The sequence below is a fragment of the Carya illinoinensis genome, chromosome 5 (assembly GCF_018687715.1).
Source record: "Carya illinoinensis cultivar Pawnee chromosome 5, C.illinoinensisPawnee_v1, whole genome shotgun sequence".
NCBI classification, from domain to species: Eukaryota; Viridiplantae; Streptophyta; class Magnoliopsida; order Fagales; family Juglandaceae; genus Carya; species Carya illinoinensis.
This window is the reverse complement of record NC_056756.1, coordinates 10,209,993-10,229,133: the sequence shown is the minus strand read 5'-3', so window position 1 is coordinate 10,229,133 and position 19,141 is coordinate 10,209,993. Positions and strand designations below refer to the sequence as shown.

General features: G+C 34.6%; 1 protein-coding gene across 1 annotated transcript; it reads left to right on the top strand.

The window, feature by feature from the left end:
- Window positions 1-521: 521 nt before the first annotated feature.
- On the top strand, window positions 522-2,552 carry LOC122309256 (cytokinin riboside 5'-monophosphate phosphoribohydrolase LOG5). The gene is made up of 7 exons (XM_043122655.1): window positions 522-799; window positions 914-1,011; window positions 1,123-1,153; window positions 1,361-1,460; window positions 1,569-1,639; window positions 1,727-1,870; window positions 2,058-2,552. The coding sequence occupies exons 1-7, from the start codon at window positions 680-682 to the stop codon at window positions 2,181-2,183; spliced, it is 690 nt and encodes a 229-aa protein (XP_042978589.1). The 5' UTR covers window positions 522-679; the 3' UTR covers window positions 2,184-2,552.
- The last annotated feature ends 16,589 nt before the right edge of the window (window positions 2,553-19,141 follow it).

Sequence of the window (19,141 nt, the reverse complement as noted above, 5' to 3'; positions counted from 1 at the left end):
AAAAGCTACTCCAGTATGAGTATAGATAGGCTTTTGGGTTTTTCCTGGGAATGGCAAATGGCTTCAATCGATGGATGAAAGCAAAAAGACAGGTTGCACTGAATAACTTCGTTTTAGTCACTCCTTTGTAATTTGATGGTTTTTGTATTAGAGTGTTGTTGATCTTGATTTGATGCAGTGAGGCTCTGCACGTGTCTTAGCCATCAAATTATGATTGCGTGCGTTAGAAACGAGACACAGAGAAAGACACTATGAGGTCTGGGTGGTGTGCGAGGATGGGAATTATTGTAAATTCTTTTGGTTCATCAAGAATGCTTGTCTTACGAGAATGAGCACGAAACCACCATGTTCTGCCATTCTATGAAGACACGTGTACACCTTGGGGGCAATGGCATACTCAACTTCCCTATCTGCGATTGTCTCCGTTGCTTTGGCCTTTTTTGTCTCACTGCATCCCTATCCACTCACAGTGGGCTTTTTTTCTCATTTTTTTTTTCTTTCTCTTCTTTAAATTTTTATTTCTGTAAAGTCTCTTCCTTTTTAATAATATTTTTGTCGGGTCTATATATAGCGACTGTTCCATTTCACTTGCTACTGCGTGTTGTAGTGAAGCTTCATCCATCTTCATTATTTCTTAACGTTGTAGTTCTTGCAAACCAAACAAGTGAGAATCCTTAGTATGGAAATGGAAGGAAAGGTTTTAAGTTCAAGATTCAAGAGGGTTTGTGTTTTCTGTGGTAGCAGTACGGGGAAGAGAAATTGCTACAGAGATGCTGCCATCGAGTTGGCCCAAGAGCTGGTATCTAAATTCTTACTGATTCATAAAACTGAATTACACCAACTTCTGTCTGTGATTTCATCTTTCTTTCTTTTTCATCTCGTTCTAAGGCTTTTTGGGCATATGCATGTGAAGGTATCAAGGAGGCTCGACCTTGTGTATGGAGGTGGGAGTATTGGGCTAATGGGTCTGGTTTCACAAGCTGTGCATCGTGGTGGGGGTAAAGTTCTTGGGTACAGTCACTGAACTAGATTACCACTTTCTTGGGTTTGATGTTTGAAATTGTTGTTGCTCTTTCCCCACATGGCTTACATAAGTTTCTATTTCTGGATATTGGTTCACAGGATCATCCCTAGGACTCTAATGTGCAAAGAGGTACCTAGAATCTCATTCCAGTTTCAAACTTTCGAGTTTCGAATGGGTTAAAGGGTTTTTCCTTTTCATAGTACTGGTTTATAGTTTCGCACTTTTTAAGGGTCGTGGCGACTCCGTGAATTCTTGTATGCTTTTAATACTGTTTCAAAGTTAGACCGTTTTGCGTCTTGGTGTCTCTGAGAATGCTTGTCTATGGTGGAGCCACAGATAACGGGTGAGACGGTTGGAGAGGTAAGGCCAGTAGCCGACATGCACCAAAGAAAGGCAGAAATGGCCCGCCATTCTGATTGTTTTATTGCCCTACCAGGTTCCCATCTCCTCTTTCTCTATGAAACACAAATATAATCAAAGCCTCGCTTTACCCTTTTTGTTCCCCAAATTATCAATGGAATTCTGTCATCACCTTGGGTTTCAGGTGGGTATGGAACTTTGGAAGAGCTTTTGGAGGTCATAACCTGGGCCCAACTGGGTATCCATGACAAGCCTGTGAGTGTACCCGGCAGACTCTCGAAAAAAACCCTTACGGGTGTTTTTCTTCCAAAACCTAATTTTTAAATCTCTAAAACTATATAGGTGGGCCTGTTGAATGTCGATGGCTACTACAATTCCTTTCTTACTTTCATTGACAAAGCCGTGGATGATGGCTTCATCAAGCCATCCCAGCGCCACATCATTGTGTCTGCTCCTAATGCCAAAGAGCTTGTTCAGAAACTTGAGGTGGGTCACTTCATCTTTTTTACTTTGTCATCAACTTCTTGTTTTTAGGGTCTTGATTTTAAAGCTCTTATATGGAAAAGACAATCTGGCTTCTGGAGAAGGAATCTTTCTTAGTATACCATCTAGGTGTATGATTCTTTTATGGGTTGTTTGGTTGCAAATGATGATACTGTTTTGTTGTGATTAGGAGTACGTGCCAGTGCATGATGGAGCCATAGCCAAGGCAAGGTGGGATGTTGAATTACCACAACAGCAGCAGCAACAACAGGTGGGGTTCAATGCCACTACTTTGCAGACTGAGATCGCTCTATAAAGAGAGACAAGTGAAAAGAATAAAAAAGTTGGGGGAAAAAGTGCTTTTGCTCTTTGCTTTTGGTCTTATTTTGGGTCATATGCCAACCATACCATAATGGTATGCTATGGCAAAGTTGTTTGATTGACTGGGGGGATGTAACGCAGAAGAAAAGAAAAAAAAAGTAGGAAAAAAAAAAAGATTAGGGAGATGGAGAAGAAACTTCAACAAAAATGGAAAAAAAAAATAGTTCGGGTTTTTTGTATGTTTCTTAGAAAGAAAGGCTTATATCCTGGGTACTCGGTTAAAGTTTTAAAGCCATTGTATTTTGAAGCTTGAATTTTGTACACATATTATATAGAAGGAACAAGAAGTAGGATCCAAAAACTAGCAGAAGAGCAGCCAGCTTTATTCTCTTGCTCTACAGCATGCATGCTTTACTGTTGGGTGTTATAATTCTCTTTTTTGTCTCTGCCAGTTTTTAAGGTACTGTTGTGGGGGTCTGTGATGATTTATTTAGCCTCATCATTTTTGGGGACCTTGAAATGTTGGGATTACGTTGGATGAGTCCTATAAGTGGTGGACGAGTGGCCTCCTTTTTAAGACCAATCTTATTGCATTTGTTGGGTTGCTTATGAGGATGAGAGGCCAGTACAACTCCAGCACAGGGATTTTGAACTGTAGCCGGAGGCTCTTTCTGGTCTCCTGAAAAAGCACTGTAGAGGACAGAGAAATAGAGGAGGGATATGATGACCCGAAAACTTTGATCAATTGAAAAAATCTTACTAATCATGGTAACTAACGAACCACCAAATCATGCTTTTCGGAATTATTATTCCAAAGAGAGACCCCAGGGGTTCCAATGCTAATTATCCCCCTTAATACTACTTAAATTTGAAATAACGATAAAGATGAGACCTTCCTTTCGGTTGGTATGGGACTTAGGACTTTGTAGTGTTCAAAGAAGAGGGTTTGTTCCATTTTATTTTTCGGGATGTGATGTTTCTACACAAATTGGATCTGACTTTGAACTTCCGTTTAGGCATGAAAAAGCCTGAAAAATGATTTTTCTCTTTGGCGACGTTTCCAGGATTTTTTGTACGGTGATAAAACTATTTCACTGAAGTTCGAATTTATCATAAATTTTTTTTGTACTTAGCCACAATCTGTAGGCTTGAATAAAGAGTGACGCTTTCACAAGTTTCAAAAGAAAAGAAAAGAAACGAAATTAGTTACTTCGTTGATTTGTCATCTACAACTACAAGAAATATGGTCAGTTTTTAAAAAAAAAAAAAAAAAATCGGAAGAATTACTTTGGTACCTGACCAATGTGACCTGGGAATTAGCTTTAAGGTGTAACGTAATATTTGCATAAGCCAACTGGAGACTTGAGAACTGTTGGTTGGTTTTGAATTCGGGGGTTCGAAAGTCATCAACTTTAGGCTTGGGGCCTAATCTTGTTGGATACCAAAATATTACAGAGACGAACTTAGAGGCAGCTAGGTTTTGACTCCTATTTTTTCTCCTATTTCTGTTGCAGACATGATGTTTTTTAGAATGTTTGGTGGAACTAACATATTTCAAACCAGATGTTGTCCTGCTGATAATTCAGCATAATAGCAAGTTGAAAGTGGTTCTGTGTAGGGACTATTGGGACTTTTGACAGTCTCAAATTTTGATTATTATGATGCCCTCTCCCACTAAAGCTAAAGTAGGATTTCCACTAATGAAGCTTCATACAATCTGCTAATAATAATGGGTAACTTTGGCCTTCTATAGCACTTAAACATGGGGGGCAGCCCATCACTTGAGATAAGGAGGCAGCCATTATTCATGGGGTTTTATGTAGCGTCCCTCCCTGACGCCCTCTGCCTGGTAAAAATACAAAGCTGTGGTTTGGGTTGCCCAAACTAGAATGCCAACATCCTTGATTTTGGACATTGCGAGTGTGACCACGGTTGGGGGACCGGTTTGTCGTTGTGCAGTTAGTGCCTCCTCCCTTTTGTTCTTGTGGCCGGTCTCACAGTTGGATTGGACCATTCCCTTTGGCAAAGGGCAATGATGATACAAGGAGTGCCGCCCCTGAAAGCTTGTCCTTAGACACTTTCATTATTATAGGTCAACTGCGAGCGAAGGGTGTGGTGGTTACAACTGTAGCAGGGTGGGGACCGGAGTGTGTACTGACTTGTGATTGTGGCTTACTTTTAGCTTACGAGATGAAGAAATGTAAGCAGCAAAGGAAATTGGAAGCGAGACAATATCAGGTCTTGTTTTGGAAATCAAAACATTTTTCCAGGGGTTCGCTTTGTTGTTTTAGTCGAGAAATCCAATAGCCAGTGCAGCCCAGGTTTCATCAAAATATTTAAAGAATTTCTCCCAGCTTCCAAAACTCTTCTCATTGAGTTTCTGTAATGCTTTCTGTTAGAATCCAAAACCCATTTTCAAAATATTCCCAGGAAAGTTAAGCAAAATCTAAACTCCATCCATTTATTTTGGCTTTCCAATTGATGAGAGAGGACTAGCTTGCACCGACCAAAACATCTGTTGGATATGACTCATGTTCATGCAAGGATATCTTATCAATTTAAAGTGAACATGATAGGCGCTATACGAGTAAACTGATGTGTGTTTGTTTATTCTTAAAATTAGCAGTTCCAAACATCTTCCGACGTTTCTTGACAAGAGCATTGTACATACTGCTTTACGTACATTGGGAGCTGCACCACACTGTCTATATTAACAATACAAACAGAGGGTTTGTCAGTGGCAATGCTTCCAACAGACAGCGTGGAAGCGATCCATGGACCCAATGTATGCACACAGCTGTTATAATTCCGATGAAAATCTCCCATCTATCATTAAATGACAGGATGAATTTGCTGACGGGTCGCGCTATTGTACCGCTCCACTGTAATTGTAGCTTTTGACCGCCTGATGTGGCATGCCACGTGTTACACCATGTGGCATTAAATATAATAAAAAAAAAACAAACGTTCAGAAATTATAATGGGATGAATTTGTCTGTGAGTGAAGCCATTCTCATACCCAAAAAATGCAAATCCAGGAGCCCTACGGTCGCCGTCTCCTCCCAGTCGTCCCTGCGCCGTCACCGTCACCCAGAAAAGGGATCAAGCTGTCGTCCGTAAACCCCTTTGCACCATACTATCGCCGGTTCCATCGCCGTCTCTTATTTCTATCGCCGGTTCAGAGCTTCGTACCTGCCATTGTTCAGAGCTTCTATCGTCGATTTAGCTTCTAAGTCTAAGATTATCTTTTTCTGGCATCCCAATAATGTAGTACAGCTTCTTTGTCTTTATGAGAAACAAGATGTATGGTTTTAAAATTTTTTACAGTTAAAACATCCTAAACAAACCTTTTTAACATAGATGAAATATAGCATTAGATTTTTTTACACAACTTCAACTAAAAGGTTGCACCTTTACGTACGTTAATACATAAGGATAACTTGGAAACTAAAAGGTGGCACCTTTACATACGTTAATACAAAAATGTGGCTATTTAAGGACATATACAACAACGGCCCTTTACGGAATCTATACCCAAGAAACAGAGTTGCTATAGCAGAATATTTACAGAGAGCAAATCATGGATAAGAATCAGTGGATGGATGGGATATTGATACACATTTACAATGAAAATTCTGCAACACTCAATGTGTAGTGAACTATCATTTTACCTGAACCTGCCGTGGAGTGAATGGTATTGTCGGGGGGCTGAATCAGAAACAGAGTGGATGGGTTTTTCGGTCCCCTCTTTCGGATTCCTCCAGGTTTTTGAACTACTGTGTGGGACCTTCTATCGCCGGAGATGGGCCGAGTTTGGTGGTGGTCGGTGCTGTGAAGTTGAGGGCCGGTGGATGGATGAGATATTGATTTCCTCTTGGGAAGGAGGGAGACATGTGTAATGGGAGGAGACACTGTATGTACTGGGAGAAACCAAAGCAGCGGGAAAGTGTTTTTCTCACTTGTCATGTCAGAACTAAAATATATTTGCCACGTCGAGCCGTCATCAAATGCGGTCACCTTCAGGTGGCAAGCTAGCTTTATCCATTTGCTGATATATTACTACTGAATCTTTCTCGAGAATGATCTGTTGGGATCTGCATAATTTGAGTCCATCTTGTTATTGAAACACAAAAGACCGACCCTGACTAAAAGCAAAGTGATTGAAACCAAAACATGCGAAGAAAGGGGTGCAAATACAAAGGCTTTTTCCCCTCATAACTAAACTAGCCAAGGAGTTCAATCCTCAAACAGTGATCAGAGATCGAAGCCCCGGCCCCCCAACAACTCCCAAGGGGGGGTTGTGCAGTTCAAATAGTGCAGTACGGTTACATTGGAGGACTGATTGAAGAATGTCTTCGATCATTACTCCTCCTGATGTAAAAGATGCGTGTCTTCTGCTTAAAAGGCTACTCCTCTTTTTTTATTTTTTTGTTTTTTTGAAGTCCACTCCTCTATTTCCCACCACTCTCACACTGACAACACCTTGTTCACTGTCTCCTTCCTCTGGCCAATTCAAGAACAGAAATGCCCCACTCTCTGGTTCAATCCACTACTTGACTTTTGCTCAGTTGGTAGAGGGTGGAAAGCCATTTCAAACTTTCAGTTCAAATAGTGTAAAAGTTCTCATCTTTTACAATCGGACCACATTCATATTAGGTGGGACTGGCTGATGTCTCTCGTTTTGATCCTATCACAGACACCTTTTGTTCAATACTGTATAAACTTTCAGTTCAAATAGTGGAGAAATACTATGTTATTGGGCACCCTCAATAATTGCAATGCCTTTTCTAGTCATTGCCTCGTTGGGTTTCTCAACTTTGGTGATATGCTGCTGTCTGTGGGCTTGAAATTTTTATAATTAATTCAAATGCAAATGCAAATTGAATTAATTATAAAATTTTTTAAAATTAAAATCAAAGACTGGGTGTGACCACTTTACCCCTTCAAACATGGTCAAGCATGGATATCATGGCCTTCCATGTTCTGGTCTCATAATTGGGCTTAATAGGTCTCTTGTTTTGGTTTGTTTGGGCCCATCCATGTTCATGGCCTTCACTCTTTAGGCTAGAGTTCAGTAATTGTTCATACAACTAAGTTGAAACAACTTCCTTAAAAGTGGGCCTAGTGGGTTTATACCATACACCATACTCAAATCTGAACGAAATTTGAGAAATTCTCGATTTTGTTGAGGACTCTAGAATTTTGGTCCAACCCAAGTGATAAAAAAGCAAAATGGAGAGTATACGTACATTATCCTCCGGGTCCAGAAGGCGTCTGCCGAATGAAAATATAGAAAATTCGCTTTACAATTTAAGTATATCAAATCATATTAATTTAAGAATTTATTTTTATGATATCTCTTTATAATTAAAATATATTTTTCTTAAGAAAATATAGACATACAATATTTTTTCACAATATTTTACGTAATCTTATTTTAAATGAGAGACATTTTTATAAAATAATTTATAAAAATAACATCGTTTTACAAAAATAGCTTCAATTTAAAACATGGTTGCATAAAAGCTTGTATATTTATCATTACTTATGAAATAACAAGAAGTTTCTTTATGTTTGATAATGATTTTAAAAAAATATATATATTATGTATTGTGGAACAAAATAGAACATTTAAAATAGTACCAATTTTAGCATTTTTGATATCCAAGATTTTGGTTGAGCAATTTGATTTTCTATGTCCTTAATCTCCTTTTGTTCCTGTATTAATAATGCAACAAACTATGAGCAAAGTGAAAAGAGGGAGTTCAAAGTAAAAGGGAGAGTGAATGAGTTGGCTTTATGGGATAATAGTAACATAGTATATTAGTTGATACTAGTCTTGCACCAGTGCAATGCACTAAACAACATTTATAATTTATAATTTTGTTTATAACTTTATTTTTTATTTTTATTTTTATAATGGGGGTTCGAACCCATATTCTCCGTTTAGAGAAGTAGGCCGTGTGCCATCAAGCTATCAAACTCTTGGTAATTATATTTATAACTTGATTGTGAAGTATTTTTTTTAAATGCGACATTCTTATGTTATTAATTGTAATATATTAAATATAGGAAAGGATACAAAATCTTATGATACCATATATCTAATTATTCTATATTTATGATCATTTAATGCGAGATTGAATGACAAAAATTTATACATCATGTGTATAAGTATATATAGAATAGAGACGAGAAATATGGATGTGCTGTTATAGCTATTGTGGCTAAAGAAATCGTCATGGTTTTATCAAGGGCCTAGTAGTCATCTTTAATATTAAATTAAACAATAATAATAGGAGAAATGATATTTATAGTTTATGGAGTGTGCAATTTTTGTATACTCGTTTTGAAAAAGTTTAAAAAAGTGGGTAAATCTAAGATTTATATGAATTTTTTTTAATAGTGATCTCCATTTTTTTAAATGAATACGAGAATAATGCACACTTTAAGACTGTATAAATCATTATATTGCCAATTTTTTAATTGATTATATTTTCATCACTCAATTTATGAATTTTTTTACTGCTTATCACATGGGGAATTACACATTTCATCCACAAACAGTCATTTGCCTTTTATTTTGCATCTCAAACTACCAAATATTTCAATTCACACCTGGAATTATATATATATATATAGTAATTAAATCCTTGGTTTAAGATTATATCACATGGTCAATTTTTATTTTTTAACTCATCCCAACAACCATAAGTTGAGAGTGTTAATTGAAATTCTTAGTGATGACAGGCTTAAATTTTTTATAATTTAGGGTAGAAAGAGAAAAATAAGTAATGTATGGGTGAAAAATGTAATTTCCTGTCTACCTAATTTTCGCTGAAATTGCAATGATATGCTACGGTGGGCATCATGCATATGCAGTTCGCTCTTGAATTATATACTCTCTTCCCCAAAATGTAAATGTTTGAAAAATTGCAGTATCTTTGAATAAAAAGCATAAATAATCAAAGAATATAGAGAGCTCATAGCCTTGTCCCTAGCAAAATCTTGCCGGGACGGGGGAAGTTTCGGCTCTTCCCTCCCTCCTCCTCATCTAGTTAGACTAAAACTATGCAGCCCTTTATTTTCTATTTTTTATTTTTTAAAATTTGTTTTTCTTTCCAAAGTAGGGCAAAACACCAATTTTCTATTTTTTGGAACCCAGCAACCACTACGTGCCCCCACTGCAAGATTTTCAGTTCGTTGATCCTTCAGATGTGTTGTCCAGATGACTAACATAAAATGGAGAGTGAATTGAGTTGTATTAAAAAAAATAACAATTATAAATCAAATATATAATATAAAATATAAATAAAAAATAAAATAGCAATAAATATAAACAGTAAGGGTAAGAGAGAAGCAAACTCAGTATGTTAATGAGGTTCGGCCTCACTACCTATGTCCTCGCCTCAAACTACTCATTGAGGATTCCCAAATTCACTATTCAACCTCCTTCAAGTGGAGATAAAAACCTATTACATCTTTGAACAATACCGCTACAAAGGATCCGTATAGAACACCATTTACACTTGCAATCACCTTACACATAGTGATTTAACTATTCCCCGTGTAAAACACTTTCTATACGCACAAGAGTTATACATACTCTTTTTCTGATACAAGAGCTGATAGTGGGTAAGTTATCAGAAAACACTCCTCAATGAGTGAAATAAGAACAATATAGCGTAAACTATATCTCTCAAAATGAACAAAGATTAAGGCTCAATGCTTAGAGAAGAGAGAATGAAAGCTTTGAATGAATGTTGTATGCTCTAGATGTTGTGAATGTGAAGCTCTCAAATGATATATTTATAGGTATATGAGACTTCATATTCAAATTAAAAAAGATTCACATGCCAAAGAAAACATCATTCACTTTTTCAAAAAATTCAAATAAAAGGTTCTTCTTTTTCAATTGTCAAAGACAACATCATTCATTTTTCAAAAACTTCAAATCTAATCTTTTACTTTTGGCATATAACAAAAGGAGCACACTTTACTTTTCAAAAAATTCAAACCTAATTTTTTACTTTTTGCATATGACAAAAGGAACACACTTTACTTTTCAAATATTTCAAACAAAATCATCTACCTTTTGTATAAGTCAAAAAAAGAATCAATCACTTTTAAAAATATTCAAATAAAACATGTACATGTGAAAGATGACAATCAATCATTTTTAATATTTTCAAAGTTCAACACTTTAATCAAGATATGCACATGTGAAAGATGACAATCAATCATATTTCAAAATTTTCAAATTTAATTTTCAAAATATTCATGCACATGTAAAAAATGTATTTTAATGCTTTATGATAAAATATTAATTTTGATCCTTAATCCTAATTTTGAATTTTTAAGAGATTTACAACATTACTCTATCACTTTAATGTGAACTTGTTTCCTTCTTACTTATACTTGTTTCCTTAATGTGCTTGACTCCATTGTGTAGACAACTTGAGTTTGAGACTCCTTTATTCTTTGAATTCATTTGTTATCATCAAAATCCATGTGTAGATATATAATTACACAAAACTTAAAATCTTGGGTTCAACAATCTCCCCCTTTTTGATAATGACAAATACTTGATAGAACCTTAAGCCTGTATTAATACTTAAGCTCCCTCTGAGAACGTGCGTTAGTTTTTCAAGCAAAAGTATAAATATAATTCCAATCATATATAATAAGTTTAGCAATTCAAACAATGTTAATGTTCTAATCTAACACTTCTCTCTCTTTTGGCATCATTAAAAAAGATTTGCAACAAGTAAATGTACTAAAGAAAACAGTGCGTTAGTAGAAACTGTAGACAGTTGAAAAAAAAATTGGATCCATCCGTGACCCGACAAGTGTGGCTGGAGATTTGAAAAAATCGCTTGATGTTGTTGACAAACGAGATTGAAGGTTCCGAGTTTTTAAAAAATGTCATTTTCACCGATCGGGAAAAAAAATCACATTGCTCTTTGACTTGGATGATAGCTCATCTGGTTCTTTATGCTATCTCTATAAAATCAGTTTTAAAGTTCATCCAATCCGCATCAAGTTTTCTTCTCATCTCGATAACCCATCTACATTCTTTCAACATTCTCGTTTTAAGCCTTCTATTTTATTCTCAATTGCTCATTCTTCTAACATTTCTCTAGATCCATTCATGAGACATTCTGCACCTCAACCTCCTGTCCTTTCTGTAGTTGCCATTGGTGCCATGTTGCAACAAGAAAATAATAATCTGACTAATAAGTTAGATTCTGATGCTATCTATGATTTAGTGAGTCTTGAGACTCACTATTCTTCCTCTGTTGTTGCTTTTTCTCAGCGACTACAAGTCAGAAATCATGAAGTTGAAAAGCTCAAAAAACAAATTGTTGTACTTCAACGAATTGTTCAAGAGTCTCACACAAGGGAATGAATGATTCGGCAAAAAAATAAACAGTTGAAATCTTTATTAGATTCTTCATTCCGCTTGCCAGTTCACATGCATAAGAATGACATGATATTGTATGAAGAGAATGAGCGTCTCAAACATGAGGCTAAGAATCTCAAGTTTATGTAAAAGTATTTAAAAAATCTATCTCTATTTTTATTGACTTTGATCTATCTTTTAAGAGATATTCATAACATGCATCATACCTATTTCTCTTTTGATCATACATAATCTATCTTCTGCTAAAGGTTTTGTGAAAATATCTGCTAACTGATCATGTGTGTTTATGAACTCTAGTACTATATCGTCTTTCTGCATATGATTTCGAAGAAAATGATATCTTATTTCAATATGCTTAGTTCTAGAATGTTGTATTGGGTTTTTTGAAAGATTTATAGCACTTGTATTATCACATTTGATTGGAATGTGATTATACATGAGTTTAAAATCTTCAAGTTGTTGCTTCATGTAGAGAACTTGAGCACAACAACTACCTGTAACAACATATTCTGCCTCAGCAGTAGATAGTACAACAGAATTTTATTTTTTACTAAACCAGAAAACTAGTGCATGACCTAAGAAATGACATGCTCCACTAGTGTTTTTTCGATCTATTTTACAGCCAGCATAATCTGCATATGTGTAGCTAATTAGATCGAAAGATTTGTGCTTAGGGTACCATAATCCTAAGTTAATTGTATCACTAAGATATCTAAGAATGCGCTTAACTATAATTAAATGTGATTCTTTTAGAGATGATTGAAAGCATGCACATAAGCACACACTAAACATAATATCTGGTCTACTGGCTGTTAAATATAATAAACTACCAATCATACATTGATATATTTTCGAGTCAATTGGTTTACCGGATTCATCTTTATCAAATTTAGTTGATGGGCTCATTGGTGTTCTAATTTCCTTAGCACTTTCCATCCCAAACTTTTTCAGTAATTCCTTAATACATTTTGATTGATTGATGAATATCCCACTTTTTGCTTGCTTAATTTGCAATCTGAGAAAGAATGTAAGTTCTCCCACCATGCTCATCTCAAATTCTTCCTGTATAGTCTTAGCAAAAACTTGAACCATATTTTCATTAGTAGCACCGAATATTATATCATTAACATAAATCTGAATAAAAAGAATATCATCATTTTCATATTTAATGAAAAGAGTTTTGTCGATTTTTCCTCTTGAAAAACCTTTTTCAATCAAGAAACTACTGAGTCTCTCGTACCAAGCTCTAGAAGCTTGTTTAAGTCCATATAGTGTTTTTGTGAATTTGAAAACATGATTTGGGGAAATATGATTTTCAAAACCTGAAAGTTGCTCAACATATACCTCTTCATTTATAAAACCATTTAAGAAAACATTTTTAACATCCATTTGAAAAAGTTTGAAATCTTTATAACAAGCATATGCAAGTAGCATTCGAATAGCTTCTAATCTTACTATTGGTGCATATGTCTCATCATAATCTATTCCTTATTTTTGATTAAAACCTTGGACTATAAGTCGAGCCTTATTTCTAGTAATGACTTCGGACTCATCTTTCTTGTTTCTAAAAACCCATTTTGTTCTAATAATAGTATGATTTTTGGGTCTAGGAACAAGTGTCCAAATATCATTTTTTTTCAAATTGATTCAACTCTTCTTGCATAAATCCAAGATTCATCGAGAAGTGCGTCATCAATATTTTTGGGTTCAATCTGAGACAGAAAAACAGTATGATTGGAAATATTTCTAAGAGATGATCAAGTACTTACACCTCGTGAAGGTTTTCCCAAAATTTGTTCCACTGGATGATCTTTCACAAATTTCTATTATTTGGTTGCATCTTGTATTAAATTTTAATGATCTTTCCTGATGGTTCCATATTGAACTTCTTCTATTGTGTTCTCTTTGTTGAGATTAAGACTTTCCATGTTATTTATACCTCCTGTTTCTTCATCAATAGATTTCTTAGAGAGTGGAGAATTAGATTCATCAAATACTACATGCATAGATTCTTGTACAGTTAAAGTCTTTTTATTAAATACTCTATAAGCTTTACTATTAGTAGAATACCCGAAAAAAATACTTTCATCAGATTTTACATCAAACTTGCCTAAATTATCCATGTCATTCAAAATAAAACATTTGCATCTAAATATATGAAAGTAACCAATGTTGGGCTATTATTGCAAGAAGAGTTGCATCCAAACATTTGCAAGAAGAGTTGAATCAATTTGAAAGAAATGATGTTTGGACACTTGTTCCTAGACCCAAAAATCATACTATTATTGGAACAAAATGGATTTTTAGAAATAAGAAAGATGAGTCCGGAGTCATTACTAGAAATAAGGCTCGACTTGTAGCCCAAGGTTTTAATCAAGAAGAAGGAATCGATTATGATGAGACATATGCACCTGTCGCAAGATTAGAAGCTATTCGAATGCTACTTGCATATGCTTGTTATAAAGATTTCAAACTTTTTCAAATGGATGTTAAAAGTGCTTTCTTAAATGGTTTTATAAATGAAGAAATATATGTTGAGCAACCTCCAGGTTTTGAAAATCATATTTCCCCAAATCATGTTTTCAAACTCACAAAAGCACTATATGGACTTAAACAAGCTCCTAGAGCTTGGTACGAGAGACTTAGTGGTTTCTTGATTGAAAAAGGTTTTTCAAGAGAAAAAATCGACACAACTCTTTTCATTAAATATGAAAATGATGATATTCTTTTGATTCAGATTTATGTTGATGATATAATATTCGGTGCTACTAATGAAAATATGTGTCAAGTTTTTGCTAAGACTATGCAGGAAGAATTTGAGATAAGCATGATGGGAGAACTTACATTCTTTCTCGTATTGCAAATTAAGCAAGCAAAAAGTGGGATATTCATCAATCAATCAAAATATATTAAGGAATTACTGAAGAAGTTTGGGATGAAAAATGCTAAGGAAATTGGAACACCAATGAGTCCATCAACTAAACTTGATAAAGATGAATCTGGTAAGCCAGTTGACTCGAAAATATATCGAGGTATGATTGGTAGCTTATTATATTTAACAGCCAGTAGACCAGATATTATGTTTAGTGTGTGCTTATGTGCACGCTTTCAATCATCTCCAAAATAATCACATTTAATTGTAGTTAAGCGCATTCTTAGATATCTTAGTGGTACAATTAACCAAGGGTTATGGTACCCTAAGCACACATCTTTCGATCTAATCAGTTACATAGATGCAGATTATGCTGGCTGTAAAATAGATCGAAAAAGCACTAGTGGAGCATGTCATTTCTTAGGTCATGCACTAGTTTCCTGGTTTAGTAAAAATCAAAATTCTGTTGCACTATCTACTGCTGAGGCAGAATATGTTGCTGCGGGTAGTTGTTGTGCTCAAGTTCTCTACATGAAGCAACAACTTGAAGATTTTAAACTCATGTATAATCACATTCCAATCAAATGTGATAATACAAGTGCTATAAATCTTTCAAAGAACCCAATACAACATTCTAGAATTAAGCATATTAAAATAAGATATCATTTTCTTCGAAATCATGTGCAGAAAGACGATATAGTACTAGAATTCACAAACACACACGATCAGTTAGCAGATATTTTCACAAAGCCTTTACCAGAAGATAGATTATGTATGATCAGAAGAGAAATAGGTATGATGCATGCTATGAATATCTCTTAAAAGATAGACTAGAGTCAATAAAAATAGAGATAGATTTTTAAATACTTTTACATAAACTTGAGATTCTTAGCCTCATGTTTGAGACACTCATGCTCTTCATATAATATCATGTCATTCTTATCCATGGGAACTGGCAAGCGGAATGAAGAATCTAATAAAGATTTTAATTGTTTATTCTTCTGCCGAATGATTCCTTCCCTTGTGTGAGACTCTTGAACAAGTCGTTGAAGTACAACAATTTGTTCTTTGAGCCTTTCAACTTCATGATTTTTGGCTTGTAGCCGCTGAGAAAAAGCAACAATAGAGGAAGAGTAGCGAGTCCCAAGACTCACCAAGTCATAAATAGCATCAGAATCTGACTTATTAGTCAGATTATTATTTTCTTGCTACAACATGGCACCAATGGTAGCTGCAGAAAGGACAAGAGGTTGAGATGCAGAATGCCTCATGGATGGATCTAGAGAAATGTTAGAAGAATGAGCCATTGAGAAAAGAATAGAAGGCTTAAAACGAGAATGCCGAAGGAATGCAGATGAGTTATAGAGATGAGATGAAAAATTGATGCGAATTAGATGAACTTCAGGACTGATTTTATAGAGATAGCATAAAGAATAAGACAAACTATTGTCTCTTCAAATCTTATTTAGTCAAAAGAAATACAAGATATGCTGGACACACATTGTCAAAAGTTTTCTTACTAAGCCAGCGAGATTAACAGTAGGCCTCGAGACTTTGCAGCACTTGTCGGGTCACGGACGGCTCCATTTTTCAACTATCTATAGTGTCTACTTACGCACCGTTTTCTTCAGTCTATTTACTTGTTGCGGATCATTTTTAATGATGCCAAAAGGGGGAGAAGTGTTAGACTAGAACATTAATACTGTTTAAATTGCTAAACTTGTTATATATGCTTGGAATTATATTTATACTTTTGCTTGAAAAACTAACGCACATTCTCAGGGGGGGCTTAAGTATTAATACAGGTTTCAGGTTCTATCAAGTATTTGTCATCATCAAAAAGGGGGAGATTGTTGAACCCAAGATTTCAAGTTTTGTGTAATTATATATTTACACATAGATTTTGATGACAACAAATGAATTCAAAGAATAAAGAAATCTCAAGCTCAAGTTGTCTACACAATGGAGTCAAGCACATCAAGAAAACAAGCATGAGCAAGAAGGGAATAAGTTCACATTAAAATTATAGAGTAATGTTGTAAATCTCTTCAAAATTCGAAATTAGGATTAATGCTCAAAATTAATATTTTATCATAAAGCATTAAAATACATTTTCCACATGTGCATGAATATTTTTGAAAATTAAATTTGAAAATTTTGAAAGATGATTGATTGTCATCTTTTGCATGCGCATGCCTTGATTAAAGGGTTGGACTTTGAAAATATTAAAGATGATTGATTGTCATCTTTCACATGTGCATGTTTTATTTGAATATTTTCAAAAGTGATTGATGCTTTTTTAGACTTATACAAAAGGTAGATGATTTTGTTTGAAAAATTTGAAAAGTAAAGTGTGCTCATTTTGTCATATGCAAAAAGTAAAAGATTAGGTTTGAATTTTTTGAAAAGGAAAATGTGCTCATTTTGTCATATGCCAAAAGTAAAATATTAGGTTTGATTTTTTTGAAAAAGTGAATGATGTTGTCTTTGACAATTGAAAAAGAAGAACCTTTTATTTGAATTTTTTGAAAAAGTGAATGATGTTGTCTTTGACATGTGAATCTTTTTAAATTTGAATATGAAGTCTCATATGCCTATAAATAGATCATTTGAGAGCTTCACATTCATAACACCAAGAGCATACAACATTCATTCAAAGCTTTCATTCTCTCTTCTCTAAGCATTGAGCCTTAATCCTTGTTCATTTTGAGAGATATAGTTTGTGCTGTATTGTTCTTATTTTACTCATTGAGGAGTGTTTTTTGATAATCTACCCACTATCAGCTCTTATATCAGAAAAATGGTGTGTATAACCCTTGTGTGTGTAGAAAGTATTCTACACGGGGAATAGTTGAATCACCACGTGTAAGGTGATTGCAAGTGTAGAGGGTGTTCTACACGGATCCTTTGTAGCGGTGCTGTTCAAAGGTGTAATAGGTTTCTATCTCCACCTGAAGGAGGTTGAATAGTGAATTTGGGAATCCTCAAGGGGTAGCTTGAGGCGAGGACGTAGGCAGTGGGGCCGAACCTCGTTAACATACTGAGTTTGCTTCTCTCTTACCCTTACTCTTTATATTTATTGTTATTTCATATTTTGTTTATTTTTTATATTATATATTTGATTTATAATTGTTATTTTTTTTAATACAACTCAATTCACCCCACCTCTTGTGTTAGTCATCTGGGTAACAGGATCCGTGTAGAACATCCTTTACACTTGCAATCACCTTACACATGGTAATTCAACTATTTTCCGTGTAGAACACTTTCTACACGCACAAGGGTTATACACACATTTTTCTAATACAAGAGCTGATAGTGGGTAAGTTATCAGAAAACACTCCTCAATGAGTGAAATAAGAACAATACAACGCAAACTATATCTCTCAAAATGAATAAGGATTAAGGCTCAATGCTTAAAGAAGGGAGAATGAAAGCTTTGAATGAATGAATGTTGTATGCTCTGGATGTTGCGAATGTGAAACTCTCAAATGATCTATTTATAGGCATATAAGATTTCATATTCAAATTAAAAAAGATTCACATGTCAAAGACAATATCATTCATTTTTTCAAAAAATTCAAATAAAAAATTCTTCTTTTTCAATTGTCAAAGACAACATCATTCATTTTTCAAAAACTTTAAACCTAATATTTTACTTTTGGCATATGACAAAAGCAGCACTCTTTACTTTTCAAAAAATTCAAACCTAATCTTTTATTTTTTGCATATGACAAAAAGAGCACACTTTACTTTTCAAATATTTCAAACAAAATCATCTACCTTTTGCATAAGTCAAAAAAAGTATCAATCACTTTTGAAAATATTCAAATAAAACATGCACATGTGAAAAATGACAATCAATCATCTTTAATATTTTCAAAGTTCAACCCTTTAATCAAGGTATGCACATGTGAAAGATGACAATCAATCATCTTTCAATTTTCAAATTTAATTTTCAAAATATTCATGCACATGTTGAAAATGTATTTTAATGCTTTATGATAAAATATCAATTTTGAGCCTTAATCCTAATTTTGAATTTTTAAGAGATTTACAACATTATTCTATCACTTTAATGTGAACTTGTTTCCTTCTTGCTCATACTTGTTTCCTTGATGTGCTTGATTCCATTGTTTAGATAACTTGAGTTTGAGATTCTTTTATTTTTTGAATTCATTTGTTATCATCAAAATCTATGTGTAGATATATAATTACACAAATCTTGAAACCTTGGGTTCAACAAGATGACTAAAGATTTTCATCAAATGAAATCGAGTGTAAGTCACACGCATAGATGATATCCACGCGCCACTGTATCGGAAAGCTCCTACTGCCACCACGCGTGGCATTTTTGGGGGCCAAGGACCTCGGTTTCTCCAGACTCGATTGTCTACCACACTCCTAGCGTTGCATGTCCCTTACGTATCACCATAGTCTTTTCATTTCATGTATTATGCTTTCCTTTAAGCTGAAAAGGTGGACCTATAGGCGTCCTAGGCCGTATGACAGGTTTCAAAGTCTACAGACGTAGATCTAAGTTGTAATTCATCATTTTCATATCTATATTTATATTTATTGTCATTTTTTTTTTGTTTAAGCAAAAATAAAAAAGAAATGGTCTCTTTGACATTTTATTTATAGTGAAAGTTTTCTC

What these genes read in the sequence shown, in the direction of transcription:
- LOC122309256 (XM_043122655.1), top strand. Translation starts at nt 680, where the DNA reads ATGGAAATGGAAGGAAAGGTTTTAAGTTCAAGATTCAAGAGGGTTTGT. An exon ending in GGACTCTAATGTGCAAAGAG is followed by an intron (nt 1,154 to 1,360) that starts GTACCTAGAATC and finishes GTGGAGCCACAG; the next exon opens with ATAACGGGTGAGACGGTTGG. An exon ending in TGGGTATCCATGACAAGCCT is followed by an intron (nt 1,640 to 1,726) that starts GTGAGTGTACCC and finishes AAAACTATATAG; the next exon opens with GTGGGCCTGTTGAATGTCGA.